General features: G+C 40.3%; 1 protein-coding gene across 1 annotated transcript; it reads left to right on the plus strand.

Moving 5' to 3' along the window:
* The first annotated feature begins 9,005 nt into the window (after positions 1-9,005).
* On the plus strand, positions 9,006-14,568 carry LOC145140021 (uncharacterized). Its single transcript, XM_079073645.1, has 5 exons — positions 9,006-10,595; positions 13,116-13,455; positions 13,686-13,852; positions 13,955-14,150; positions 14,246-14,568. The coding sequence occupies exons 1-5, from the start codon at positions 9,006-9,008 to the stop codon at positions 14,566-14,568; spliced, it is 2,616 nt and encodes an 871-aa protein (XP_078929771.1).
* The last annotated feature ends 494 nt before the right edge of the window (positions 14,569-15,062 follow it).

Genomic DNA, 15,062 nt, shown 5'->3' on the forward strand with positions numbered 1-15,062 from the left:
TGCAGATATGGGTATATTTACTTAATCAAGCATAAGTCATAAACCTTTGAAAAGTTCAAGGAGTTTAAACAAGAAGTGGAGAATCGGTTGGGCAGGAATATAAAGATGCTCCGATCTGATCGACGTGGTGAGTATCTTAGTATCGAGTTCCACGAATATCTTAACGAATGTGGAATTGTTTCGCAATTGACGCCGCCTAGAACACCGCAGTTGAATGGTGTTGCTAAGAGGTGCAATCAAACCTTGTTGGACATGGTTCGTTCCATGATGATTCGTGCTTCATTACCTATCTCATTCTGGGGGTATGCCTTAGAGACTGTCGCCTATATCCTTAATCTAGTCCCAACTAAGAAGGCTGCCAAAATACCTCATGAGATGTGGACATGGAAGGTTCCCTCGTTAGCGCATATCAAGGTTTGGGGTTGCGAGGCTTTCGTAAGACGAGAGACTCACGACAAGCTCGAACCTCGTAGTGAGCGATGTATTTTCATTGACTACCCGCAAAAGTCCTTTGGATATCTCTTCTATAGAACGAGTGACAATGTTGTCTTCGTTGCGAGGAGAGGGATTTTCCGAGAGAGAGAGAACTCATATGCCAAGAGGACAGTGGGAGGAAAATTGATCTTAAAGAGTTTTAAGAATCAAATGATGAAGGAACCTCTAACACTAACGATCAACTCGAGGAGGAAACTCCTGTTGAACCGATTGACGAGTCCTTACCTCTTAGACATTCCAGTAGGGTTAGTGTTCGACCTGTGTTGTATGATTTCCATATAACAACTGAAGGTGATATATTTATTAGTGATAGTACATTAATAAATTTGGATGAACCTAACAACTACAAGGAAGCCATTGCAGGCCCGGAGCCTGCGAAATGGAAAGAGGCGATGGACAACGAGATTCAGTCCACGTATGACAATCAAGTTTGGAACTTGGTTGAAAATATACTAGGTCGTAAGACGGTCGGGTGCAAATGGATCTTCAAGAAGAAGACCGACATGGATGGGAAAGTACACACTTATAAGGCGTGATTGGTTGTGAAGGGCTTTACTCAAACTCCCGAAGTTTACTATGATGAGACCTTCTCACCAGTAGCGAAGATAAAATATATAAGGGTTATGCTTGCCATAGTTGCGTTTCATGATTATGAAATATGGCAGATGGATGTTAAAACCGCTTTCCTAAATGGGAAGTTGGCTGAAGATGTTTACATGAGTCAGCCATAGGGTTTTGTCGATGCAAAGCACCCTAATAGAGTGTGTAAGCTTGATAAACCCATTTATGGATTAAAACAAGCATCTCGCAGATGAAATCTTTGTTTCGATGAGAAAGTCAAAGGTTTGGTTTTTCAAGAAGCGAGGATGACTCTTGTGTATATGTCAAAGCTAGTGGGAGTTGATATGTGCATATTTGATCATATAATTCATATAAAATCTTAATACTTTTTGGCTAATTTGTCCTAATTATTGAACAAAAGGTACTTAATTGTGTTTAAATTGTATTTGCAGCCTAAAAAGACATGCTCGAGTTAAAAAGGAAGCAGGAATAGCAAACGGAAGCTCGGGGAACAAACAAAGAAGAAAATGAGGCTAAAAGAATGAAGAACTCGGCGAGTTGGCCATCTACTCGCCGAGTAGACACGAATCTTCGCGAACAACTAAAGACTTGCCGTACACGGATTCTTAGTGATGGACTCGTCGAGTCGGTCACTGGACTCGATAAGTTACCCTTGTTTTCAGAAAATTATAAATAAGACATAATAGCCCGAAACAAAACCCTCTTTTGGATACATTGGCGACTCAGCTGCGATTGAAGGGTTATTGAAGCTCCGGAGTTCGAAGATTTTATCCTAGAGTTCAATTCGAAAGTGATTAAAGGCAACATATACTCTCTTCTTCTTAATCTATTGAACAAAACCATGTTTTTTACTTCTAGATTTCGTTTTTGAGTTATTATTTGCTGTAATTATGAGCTAAAACTCGTAACTTCTGTTTAGGGTAGATTAGCCTTTTAATGTAGTTTGATTTTATGGTGTGGATTATTTGATTTGCTGAAAACTGTTTTGCTAAGCTTGTTATTGATCCTTATGTGTTGACAATAACTTTTTTTCTGTTAATTACCAAGTCTATTAAGTTGCATGAATATCCTCTTAATTACTTGCTTCATATGATTTGTGTGAAAACAACATTATATGCCTAGTATTAGTGAATATGAACCTAGGATTAATAGAAAACAAGTAAGTTAATGTGTAAGCTTGTGTGATGAACAACCGTACAAGATGTTGATTAAATTAGTCATTTAATTAGCTAAACTACAAATCTTGCTTAACCCGAATCAAAATACTAGGAAATTCATTAGTTTAACCAATTGGCCACTGTTTAAATTAATTAGTTTTCTAAGGATTAGTAATAGTGAACATGAGCCTAATCACATTTATTGGTAGCCAATGTGTAACGCCCGTAGATCCGGGCTAGTCAATTTAGAGATAATAGGGGTCGAAAACGACTTTTCGACAAAAGATTATTTAGAATAAATAATCTTAACCAAGTTGTAGAATATGTCTCAAGGGTTCCGTACATATAAAGAACGCCGAAATCCGAGTTATAACGAAGAAGTTATGACCTGTCGAAGTTTCGCGACAGAACCGGCACGACGCTGAATGACGTAAAAAGTGAATTTACGTTAGAGCGATATTTAGCCTTAGTGATCTAAACGAAAGTCGTAGAGTTCGTTAAACCGAGAGTGTGCATAAAAAGAATGCCCAAATCTGACTTCGTATGAGGAAGTTATGATTTTTCTAAGTTTCAGCTTAGCAGTGTACAACCCAAAGTTGGAATATTAGATCGAGCAGTTTCTAGCCGACACAACCTAAACGAGAATCGAAGATCTCGTTATTAGTAGCGTAACGATAAAAAGACAGATGAAAACGGACGTCGGATGAAGAAGTTAGGAGATTTTAAGGAACCAATACTGTCCCGGCCTGTTAATAATGTAACTTTTAAAATAAAATCAAAATTAGCCGACGGAGTCTAAACGAAAGTTGTAGATTACGTTCCCGCCTATGCGTGGATATAAAGAACGTCGAAAACGGAGCTAGTATGCGAAAGATACGAATTTTTAAAGTTTGTAGTCGAAATTGTGAAGTCTGATAAGAACTTGATGACGTGGCAGCATCTGGGCCGTCCGATGTTGGTTCAGGAGTCGCTTCGGATCTTGACACGTCGCCCTCGCAGTACGCCCTGCGTCCGAAGAAGTTACGCCCCTCGTAGCTCCGATCTTATCCATCCGATGTGCGAGACAGCTGGATACGAGGTGGCGCTCTTATCCGAAGACTACGCCCAGCGTAGCCCTCGGTACGCCCGGCGTAATCCGAGGAGCTGGGCCTATAAATAAGCTGCGAAGGCAGCCGGATTTCCACACCATTTCTCACTTCTCTCTCTAACTTCTTTCTCTCTCTAAGGGTTTTAACCCTCTCCTAAGCCTAGGTGAACCCCCTAGCACCTGAAGGAAGCCCCGGGGCTCCCGGAGTCTCCAAGAAAAAGAGTTTTTCGGTTTGAAACTCTGCCCGCGCAGAGCCCGGTTTTCAATCAAACTTCTCAGTTTCGTCAAAGAAGGTTATTTTTAGAAGCAAGGTGCTGTCCGAATCACTCCATATCAGGTGATTGCATAGTCCCTTTCATCTTACACATAGATATGAAGTATTTTATATAAATTATGTGTTATGTGTATATATATGTTATCTGTTTACCTGAGATGTTTGCTGGATGAAAGATCTATACTTCTTTCTTTCAGATCTGAAACTTTTTCCTTCAGATCTACACTTTCTCATCTCAGATCTAAACTTTTTCTTCAGATCTAAACTATATACTTTGAGATCTATGTTAGATGAAAGATCTGAACTTCTTTCCTTCAGATCTGAACTTTTTCTTCAGATCTAGACCGTATATATATTTTATGCTTTGAAAGTTATGCTGGATGAAAGATGTAAACATTATTTGTCAGATCTAGACTATATAAATATTTTATGCTTTGAAAGTTATGTTGGATGAAGGATGTAAACATTGTTTTTCAGATCTGGACCATATATGTATTTTATGCTTTAAAAGTTATGCTGGATAAAAGATGTAAAGCTTTATTTTACAGATCTGGACCATGTATGTATTTATATCTACATAATATGTTGGGGTAAAACATGGGTAGATGAAATATGAGTTGGATGACGAGTTGAGAGGTGATATAGACCATGAGGTAAGGCTGAGGTGGACGATGTGAGAAGCCTTGTTCCCAAATGATGGCCCCGTCATCTAGCAGAGTGTGGATGACAACCACAGACTATTCTAGACAGTCCAGTGGAACACTAGCAGGCTCGCAACCTGTAGGTGTTGTGAACGATGTGTTCACCCGGTGTACTCTAAACCCTGGCGATCATGCAGACTTGGTGCCTAAACCTTGGCGATCATGCAGACTTGGTGCCAAAACCCTGGCGACTATGCGGACTTAGTGCCTGTTGTATAAACCCTGGCGACTATGCAGACTTAGTGCCTAAACCCTGGCGACTATGCGGACTTAGTGCCTGTTGTATAAATCCTGGCGACTATGCAGACTTAGTGCCTAAACCCCGGTGATGATAGACTTCATGCCAATTCCTTAGGATGATCCTTAGGAATGAATGAACAAGAGATATGTGATTCTTAGGGTAGATCCTTAAGAGTAAATAAGATAATAGGGATGGGTAATTGGGTTAATTGTTTGATGATTAAACCTAATAATTATATTATTGTGGGTTGAAAACCCTATGTACTCACCAGGTTGCCCAACCTGACCCACTCAGTTTATTTGTATCACAGGTGTCGATATGAAGTTAATTTACACTGAGAGATTTAAAAGAGATGTAGATCACTAGTGTAAATGAATGTAAGTTCTGTTTATGCTTATGTTTCTATATTGACGATGACATCCCAAATGTTTTAAAATGAATAAAAATACATTTCTTCGGAAATGCTTTGATAACGTATTTATCATGTTTTTCTGGGAACAAATTCCGCAAGATTTTTATTAAAAGAAGTACTCTGATTTTTATAAAGCATAAACAAAATCGGTCTTTTCTGGCCGTGAAAATGGGGATGTCACACAATGACAAAATAATCCATTGCACTTGCCATAAAATCAACTATAGAAACAAGTGAGTCGAACCTAAACAGAAGTCTCTTTTATTATTAAATCTAGTTATCTTCAATTTCCTTACCTGCTAGTTGGTTTTTTTAAAGTATTAATTAATTGTTAAGTTTCTAGTCTTGCAAAACTAGAGAAAACCCCTTCTTTTTATTATTTGTTTTAATTAGGTAATTTTAGTATTTAATTTAGCTGTTACCGTTCCTGTGTTCGATACCCTGCTTGCTTGAACTATATTGCTAACGATAGGTACACTGTCTTTCGTGTGTTTATTTGTGTTTGAAGTAATAGGATTAAAGTAGTGCATTTTACACACATCAAGTTTTTGGCGCCGTTGCCGGGGACGGTTTTAAATAGTTATCTTAATTGCTAGAGTTATCGATCATTTATGTAAGATTTTTTCTTGTACAAAGTTATTATTTTCAGTAATTAATTATATAGTTTAGGTTACTAGCTTTTCAGTTTTAAACTTTCTTAGTTTTCTGTTTTTAGCCTTGAACTCGTCGAGTCCATTGAAATTTTTGTTTTCGTTTCTATTTTGATTTTGTTCTTTTTACGCGTGTTTTCTGTTTTCTTTCAGGTATTTTATGACCCGATGATCGAATTCATCTTTGGTACCACCTCTTGAAAATCCGGAATCAGCTTTGAGGAAGGACAAGGATAAGACCGCTGAAGAGACTAACCTACTAAAGAAGTCGCCTTTCAAGGACCTTAAATCTATCTTTGGAAAGAAGACGGGAAAGAAAGTGGGTGAGTCCAGCAGCCAAAAGAGCAAAGAAAGTAAGATAGAAGGTTTTGAATACAATCCCAATCCAAAAGAAACTGAATACGAGACAGAAACAGAAACCGAAGAAGGAAGCGACCTAGAAGCCGAACCCAAAAACACCATGGTAGACATCGCAAATATACCCATGGGAGAGTACAAGAGAAGAATGCGTGACCACACCGGGCCGGGACTCGTGCAACCCGCGATTCCAGCAACTGCTAACTCTGAACTAAAAGGTCACATACTCGCCCAACTCAAGGAAATCCCATTCTACGGGAAAGATCACGAAGACGCATACAAGCATATCGAGGAGGTCAACGACATAGCCGATTACTTCAACATCCCTAATGTACCTCGTGAGACTGTTTTGCTTCGTATGCTACCAGTTACATTTAAGGGAGCCGCGAAATGTTGGCTGAAATTACTCCCTCCAGGATCAATCACCACATGGGCTAAAATGCGTGAAGAATTCATAGATCAAATTTGCCCTCCCTCCAAAATAGCAAAATTGAAGAAGGCAATTACAAACTTTGAACAACAAGCGGGAGAGTCACTTTATTAAGCGAGGGAAATGTACAAGGGTTGTTAAGGAATTGCCCCCACCATGATCTTAACAATCAACAAGAGGTCTCCATTTTCTATGATGGAGTGAACGTGACGACTAGGAAACTCCTTTATTCCCAAGGACCACTCACGAAGAAAAATCCCAGTGTTATAAAGGAGCTAATTGAAGAATTCTCTGTAACGCCCGTGTTTCTAGGCTAAGCATTAATGATGATATAATAGTCTAGGTCACCCATTAGAACTCATTTTAAAGTAATAAGAATGAATTATTTGCTTTAAATAATACCGAAATCCGAGTTATAACGAAGAAGTTATGACTTGTCGAAGTTTCGCGACAGAACCGGCACGACGCTATATGACGTAAAAAGTGGTTTTTCAATAAAGTGATTTTTAAATGAAAGTCGTAGTATTCGTTAAACCGAGAACGTGCATAAAAAGAACGTCCAAATCTGACTTCGTATGAGGAAGTTATGATTTTTCTAATTTTCAGCTTAGCAGTATGCAGCCCGAAACTTGAATTTTAGATCGAGTGATTTTTAGCCGAAACAACCTAAACGAGAATCGAAGATCTCGTTAATAGTAGTGCAACGGTAAAAAGGCAAACAAAAACGGACGTCGGATGAAGAATTTATGAATTTTTAACGGACATTTCCTGTCCCGGCCTGTTAAAAATATAACTTTAAAAATAAAGTCAAAATTAGCCGACAGAGTCTAAACGAAAGTTGTAGAGCATAGTCTCACCTATGTGTGGATATAAAGAACGTCAAAAACAGAGTTCGTACGCGAAATTTACGAATTTTTGAAGTTTGGAAATTCGGAGTACGCCCAGCGTACTCATGTTCGGAGTCCGAAGTTGGCCACGTAGCCTACTCCATTGCATGACAGCCACGTGTTCGTAGGTTTGACGTGTTCGGAGTAATCCCTTAGTACGCCCAGCATACTCGATGTACGGCCAGCGTACAGATTGAAGAGGGAGTACGCCCAGCGTACTGTTAAGTTACGCCCAGCGTAACTCCTGGCATCAGCCACTATAAATAGCACCCGATGCCATCCGATTTTAGGTTGCAAAGTTTCATTTTCCCACCCTATTATATACTACAAAAATTACCCCCAAGCCTATTATATACTACAAAGTTTCCTTCTTCTATACTACAAAAATTACCCCCAAGCCTATTATATCATCCTAGTATCATAAGCAAGTTCCGGAGAGCCCGAAGATCCCGAGAAAAAGAGTTTTCGAGCCGAAACTCTGTCCGCGTGAAGCCTGGTTTTTAAGAAAACATCTCGGTTTTATCGGAAACGAGTGTTTTAAGAAACGAAGTGCTGCCCGATTATTGTTAAATCAAGTGAGTGCATATTATTTTCATCTTACACATAGATATGAAGTATTTTATATAAAATACGTGCTATGTGTATATATGTTGTTTGTTTATTTGTGATGGACGTTGAATGAATGTTTTATACAGATTTTAAATTGTATATGTATTTTATATCTACAAATATGTTGGGTAAAACATGGGTAGATGAAAGAAGGTTTTATACAGATTTTAAACTGTATATGTATTTTATATCTACAAATATGTCGAGTAAAACATAAGTAGATAAAGAATGAAGGATGAAAGACGGAATAGATGTACGTTGGTAGTTATTGATTTAGTATTGTATAGATGTACATTGGTAGCTATGGATTTAGTACTGTATAGATGTACGTTGGTAGCTATGGATTTAGTATCGTATAGGTGAACCTTGGCAGCTATGGACTTAGTGTCTGTTGTATGAATCTCGGGCAGCGATGGACTTTGTGCCTATTCCTTTGGTTACCTTGCCAGCTATGGACTTAGTGTCTGTTGTATGAATCTCGGGCAGCGATGGACTTCGTGCCTATTCCTTAGGATAATCCTTAGGAATGAATGAATGGAGGACAGATGATTCTTAAGATCTTTAAGAATAAAGAAGATAACGGGGATAGGAAATTGGGTTGATTGTTTGATGTTTAAACATAATAAATAAATTTATTGTTGGTTGATGAAATTAATAAATTTATTATTTGTGGGTTGAAAACCCTATATGCTCACCAGGATCCCAAGCCTAACCCACTCAACTTTTTATATTATTACAGGTAGTGGAACAAGAGCATAGTTGGACGATGACGAGGGATTTTGGATTATAGGCCAGTAGATATAAATAACTGTTGTAAGGCCTAAATGATATTATTTATGCTTTTGGTCTGTATCAGAACATGACATCCCGAGGATTTATAATATAACAAAAAAATTCATTTCTTTAAGAAATGCTTTGATAAATGTTTATCATATTTTATTTTGGGGACAAATTCTGCAACATCTTTTACAAGATTACTCTGATTTTATTTTAAAAGCATAAACTAAATCGGTCTTTTCTGGCCGAGAAATTTGGGGATGTCACGTTCTCTAAGCATTCTAGAGAATATCATAATCCAAGGAACGACTCAGCTCGAGGGGTGGTGAACTCGGTCAATGATAGTATGGCAGCCGTGATGGCTAAATTGGAAAGTATGCACCGAAGAATGACAAAGATAGATCAATCCATCCATGCCATCCGGGTGGGATGTGAAAACTGTAGCGGGCCTCACCTTACTAAAGATTGTGATTTAGACGAACATGGGAACCGGAAAGTGCAAGTATGTTACTCAAGTGGCGATAGATATGACGAGGATTGGCGAAAACCGAAAAAAGAGTGGCTACCATATGACGAGTACAAGAAGGCAAAGGAGGAGAAGTATAGGCTGAAAACTAGAGGTTTCTATCAAAAGGAGGATCTGGTGCAAGAAAAGAAAATGGATCTTGAAGACATGCTAAAGCAATTTGTAGCCGCATCCGACAAAAGACATAATGATACCGAAGCAGCAATAAGGGAACAACAAGCAATGATGAGAAATCAGCAACCATCTATTCTCAACATTGAAAAAAAGTTGGGCCAACTTGCACTACAAATCAATCAAAGAGCACCGGGTGAACTTCCAAGCAATACCGAGAAAAATCCGAGAGGAGCTCAAATCAACATTGTGACGACTAGAAGTGGGAAGATAATTACCCCTATGACACCTATAATGAATGAGAATACAATAGAAGTGCAGGAGGACCAGAATGAAGACCCGAAATCCCAAACAGTCGGCCCGACTTGTCGAGTCAGGGATAAGGACTCGACGAGTCCACAGTCTGAACAGAAAAATGATCCCCCTTTGAAACCTTATCAACCTCCATTGCCATTTCCAAGTCGGGCTAGACAAGAGAAGCAGAATGAAGACTTTCAAAAGTTCTTGGAACACATCAAAGCCCTCCAAAACAACATTCCTTTCATAGAAGCGGTTGCACAAATGCCCAAGTGCACAAAATTCCTAAAAGAGCTACTCACTAATCGAAAGAAGTTGGAAAAGGTGTCCATGGTGGTGCTTAATGAGAATTGTTCAACTGCAATGTTGAAAAAATTACCAAACAAGATGGGAGACCCGGGTAGCTTAACTTTTCCATGCCAATTTGGAAACTTAGCTACAAGTTATGCCTTGGCGGATTCGAGGGCAAGTGTCAATCTTATGCCATATTCTTTCTTTAAAAAGTTGAACCTTCCGAAGCCGAAACCAATCCGTATGGAAATACATTTAGCAAACAAGATGGTGACTTTTCCAAGGGGAATATGTGAGGACTTATTGGTAAAAGTTGATAAATTTGTGTTCCCCGCGGATTTCATAGTCATAGATATGGAAGAAGATCACCAAGTCCCGATCATTCTTGGAAGACCTTTCCTAAATACCGCAAGTGCCATAGTAGACATGAGAGAATCCAAGCTTACCCTTCGGGTGGGAGAAGAGTCAGTCACATTTGGCATTGATCGAGCAATGAAACATTCCAAGTATAGTGATGACACGGCCTTCTCGGTGGACGTTTTCAATGAGCTAATGGAAGAATTAAAGGAAGACAAGCCAAGTGAATCCACATACGACCTTGAAGATGACTTTGATGCTGAAAAGGAATTGCAAGAGATAGAGAGAATGCTTGAAGAATCTGAATACGAAGAAATAATCAGGAGCTCTGAAAAGCCGACTCGCCGAGTCACAGTCACTGACTCGACGAGTCCATCAGTAAAATTGTAACATCCCAAATTTCGAGTCCAAAAATTTCTTTTAAAAACATTACTGATCCATAGCGTTAAGTCATTCAAACATACAAAAAGGGTTTATATGACAAATCATAGTTTCATTTCCAAAACACTTGTTTAATTATCAAAGTAAACATCCCAGGCTAACTTGTCATGGTGTGTGCACTGCAACCCTTCCGAGCTCCTCTTCTGAAAACTGAATACCTGAAACCAAAACTGAAAACCGTAAGCACGAAGCTTAGTGAGTTCCCCAACCTACCACATACCATCCACATAATCGCATACTGCAAATACTGGGCCTCGCCCACTACCTCGGGCCCCGCCCGCTACAACAGGCCCCGCCTGGCTTCGAACCCCGCTCGGTGTACATATCTATTTCTCTTAGGCCCCGCCTGTCTCTGGGCCCCGCCCGCTAACATATACTAACATACAATCATATCATAACACACAAATTGAACATATACTACTGGATTCTTGTTCTAAGGCCTCGCCTACCTTGGGCCCCGCCTCTGTCCTGCTACTGATGAGTCATGGAACCCCGTCCACACTCCTACTGATAGTGAGATACGGGCCCAGCCCACACTCACTCCCTTCCTACCTTGGGCCTCGCCCCTACTCTGCTGCTAATGAGATATGGAACACCGTCCACACTCTGCTATTGGTGAGATACGGGACCTCGCCCACACTCACCTCCCTACCAGGCACATACAAGTATCACATAGACAACAAGTATACTCTATCATGCAAACCATTCCTTGGGCACCCGCCCGACATTGGACCTTAGTCCCGAATGTCATACTAGCATAATGTGCCTAGGGCTAACCCCCGGGTCTTCCTACTCATAACTACATGGGCCGACATTGTGGCCGTAGACCCATCCACACAAAGGGAAACTCACCTGCACTGCTGAAATTTGCTGATAACCCTCTGGCTGCTATCCGACAACTCTCTGAACCGCTGCTCCACTAGCTCCCCGAGCTACTATTATCAATATAACACTTAGTTCCAAACTGAACTCTAGAAGTCAAACTAAGTCAACTCTGGTTAAAGTCAAAGTCCTGGTCAAAGTCAACCTTCCAGTTGACTCGACTCGACGAGTCAACCCGAAGACTCGTCGAGTCCTTAAACTCAGAAGCTCTCAAAATACGACCCAACTCGCCGAGTCACCCCAGGACTCGTCGAGTTCAACGATCTCTAAGTCCCATCCTGTCCAACTCACTGAGTCACCGCTCAACTCACTGATCTGCGTCTTAACCAGAAGAGGTTGGGGGTTCTGCGACCTGACTCGTCGAGTCTAAGAACAGACTCGCCGAGTCCTAGGCAATCTTCAACAGACTCGCCGAGTTGTTCTTCCAACTCGCCGAGCCCATGCACATATTCATACAACTCGTCGAGTACACCCATGTGACTCGCCGAGTCTCTCCAGTTCTCAATCCAAACAGTGGCTTTTCGAGCCATGCAGGAGCTCCAATCCATAGATCCACTCTTCTACAGTCTATCCCCCACGTAAAGTTGCAAACTTTACGTGAAACCAAGGAGCTAAAGGCCCAAAACACTCTAGGGCTAGGGTTTAGGGCAAAGGGGCTTCACCAATTACTTATTGACATAAACTTTATGACCTTCTGGACCATCACAAGTCTAGATCTGAGGTAGCAACCTCAGATCTAGGCCTCTAACTCGACTTAGATCTAAATCATGCCCAAAATGCCCCAAATCTCAAACATAAGATAGATCTATTTGCAATAAAGCCAAAGCAACAGCTTATTACCTCCAATATATGCTCCAACTGAAGTAGATCCCGGATCTACACCACTCCTTTGCAGCAAGCCTCTTGATCTTCAAGCCCCTTTCCACCAAAATCACTTATCTAGACTCTAAATTGCTTCCAAGGGCTCTCACTCACGATTTAGGGTTTCTGGATCTCAAAAGGGGAGTAAAGAGGCTGGGGAAGGGATGTAATGTTCTTTAAATAGGGCACAACCCCCGGGATTAGGGTTTTTCTCGCCCAGACCAGACTCGCCGAGTCCACTAGCCGACTCGCCGGGTCGGTCACTTAATCTATACCCCGGAACCCGCTCCGACTCGTCGAGTTCCTTCCTGGACTCGACGAGTTGACTCATGACTTAGAGCTTTTCCTTTCTTTTCTTGGTCTTTCTGATTCTGGGTGTTACAAAAATCGTGATCAGTAAAAGATTTTAGCCTAGACTCGACGAGTCCCCTCTATGGACTCGACATGTTCAGTGTACAGTTTACGAAATTAGAGCTGAAAACCTTACCTGAACATTTGGAATACGCATTTCTCGAAAAAGGTAATCAAAAGCCTGTTATTATTGCTTACGACCTCACCAAGGCTGAAAAAGAAGAGTTAGTACAAGTTCTAAAGAAAAGAAAAAATGCCATCGCATGGAAAATCACCGATATAAAAGGAATAATTCCTTCCTGTTGTTCTCATAAAATAATTCTTGAATAATGTGCAAAGTCGGTTGTTCAACACCAAAGGCGTTTAAACCCAAACATGCTAGAGGTGGTTAAGAAAGAAGTTGTCAAACTTTTAGATGTAGGAATTATTTACTCCATTTCCGATAGCCCGTGGGTTAGTCCCGTTCAAGTGATGCCAAAGAAAGGGGGAATGATGGTTGTGACAAATGAGAATAATGAACTTTTACCAACAAGAATCGTACCGGGTGGCGCGTTTGCATCGACTATCGAAAGCTCAATGATGCTACAAGCAAGGATCACTTTCCGCTACCATTCATCGATCAAATGCTTGAAAGGCTATCCGGGCATCTTTACTATTGTTTTCTTGATGGTTTCTCGGGGTACTTCCAAATTCCAATTGACCCACGAGACCAAGAAAAAACCACTTTTACTTGCCCAAGTGGGACATTTGCATATTGACGCATGCCTTTTGGGTTATGCAACGTACCGGCTACCTTCCAAAGGTGTATGATGGCTATCTTCCATGACATGGTTGAGAAATTTATGGAGGTTTCCATGGATGACTTCTAGGTTTTTGTGTCTTCCTTTGACGATTGTTTATCCAACTTAGACTTAATGTTGGCAAGATGTGAGAAGACAAATCTAGTTCTAAATTGGGAGAAGAGCCACTTCATGGTCAAGGAAGGGATTGTGTTAGGACACAAGGTTTCAAAGTTGGGAATAGAGGTGGATAAAGCAAAAATTGATACTATAGCTAAATTGCCACCCCCAACTAATGTAAAAGGGGTAAGGAGCTTTCTAGGCCATGTGGGATTTTACCGACGATTCACTAAGGGTTTTTCCAAGATCATGAGACCATTAACTCAACTTCTTTTGAAGGATGCCCCATTTGACTTTTCTAAAGAATGCAATGAAGCTTTTCATATATTAAAGGAAAAGTTGACTAGTACTCCTATCATGATAGCCCCAAATTGGAGTCTTCCTTTTGAATTAATGTGTGATGCTAGTGACTATGCGGTGGGAGCTGTTTTGGGACAAAGAATTGACAAACATTTTCAGCCTAGCTACTATGCAAGTAAGAATTTAAACCCCACTCAAGAAAACTACACTACTACCGAGAAGGAGCTACTCGCGGTGGTCTATGTTTTAATAAATTCCGCCCATATCTAGTTTTGTCAAAAACAATTGTATTTACCAACCATTCTGCCCTCAAGTATCTCTTTGCTAAACAAGATGCTAAACCAAGATTGATACGTTGGGTATTGCTTTTACAAGAATTTGATATTGAAATTAAAGACAAAAAGGGAATGGAAAACATAGTAGATGACCATTTATCACGGTTAGAAAACCCGGACTTAGAAGAATTAGAAGATAACAAGATTGGAGATGATTTTCCTAAAGAGTACCTTATGGTTATAGCAGGTGAAATACCTTGGTATGCAGATTTAGCAAATTATTTAGGAAGTGACTATATTCCAAAGGATTTGACTTGACAACAAAAGAAGAAATTCTTTTCTGAAATTAAGTATTACTTTTGCGATGAGCCATACCTCTTTCGAAGTTGCGCCGACGGTATGATAAAAAGATGCGTATCCGGGAAAGAAGTCGAGAAATCTTGAGACATTGTCATAGCGGGCCCACCGGAGGACATCATGGAGCACAATACACGGCTAAAAATGTTTTTGATATGGGCTTTTATTGGCCTACAATTTTCAAAGATGTCGCTCAATACGTTAAGGAGTGTGATTCATGCCAAAGGTCGGGAAATATTTCATCCCGAAATGAGATGCCCCAAAATAGCATTCAAGTTTGTCAAATATTTGATGTATGGGGGATTGACTTTATGGGACCATTCCCAATGTCCAAGGGAATCAAATATATATTGGTGGCGGTAGATTATGTGTCTAAATGGGCGGAAGCACAAGCATTGCCTTCTAATGATGCTCGTGTGGTGGTGCGCTTCCTGAAGAAGTTGTTTTCAAGATTT

The sequence above is a fragment of the Lactuca virosa genome, chromosome 9, assembly GCF_052849685.1.
Source record: "Lactuca virosa cultivar CGN04683 chromosome 9, Lactuca_virosa_CGN04683_v6, whole genome shotgun sequence".
Taxonomy (NCBI): Eukaryota; Viridiplantae; Streptophyta; class Magnoliopsida; order Asterales; family Asteraceae; genus Lactuca; species Lactuca virosa.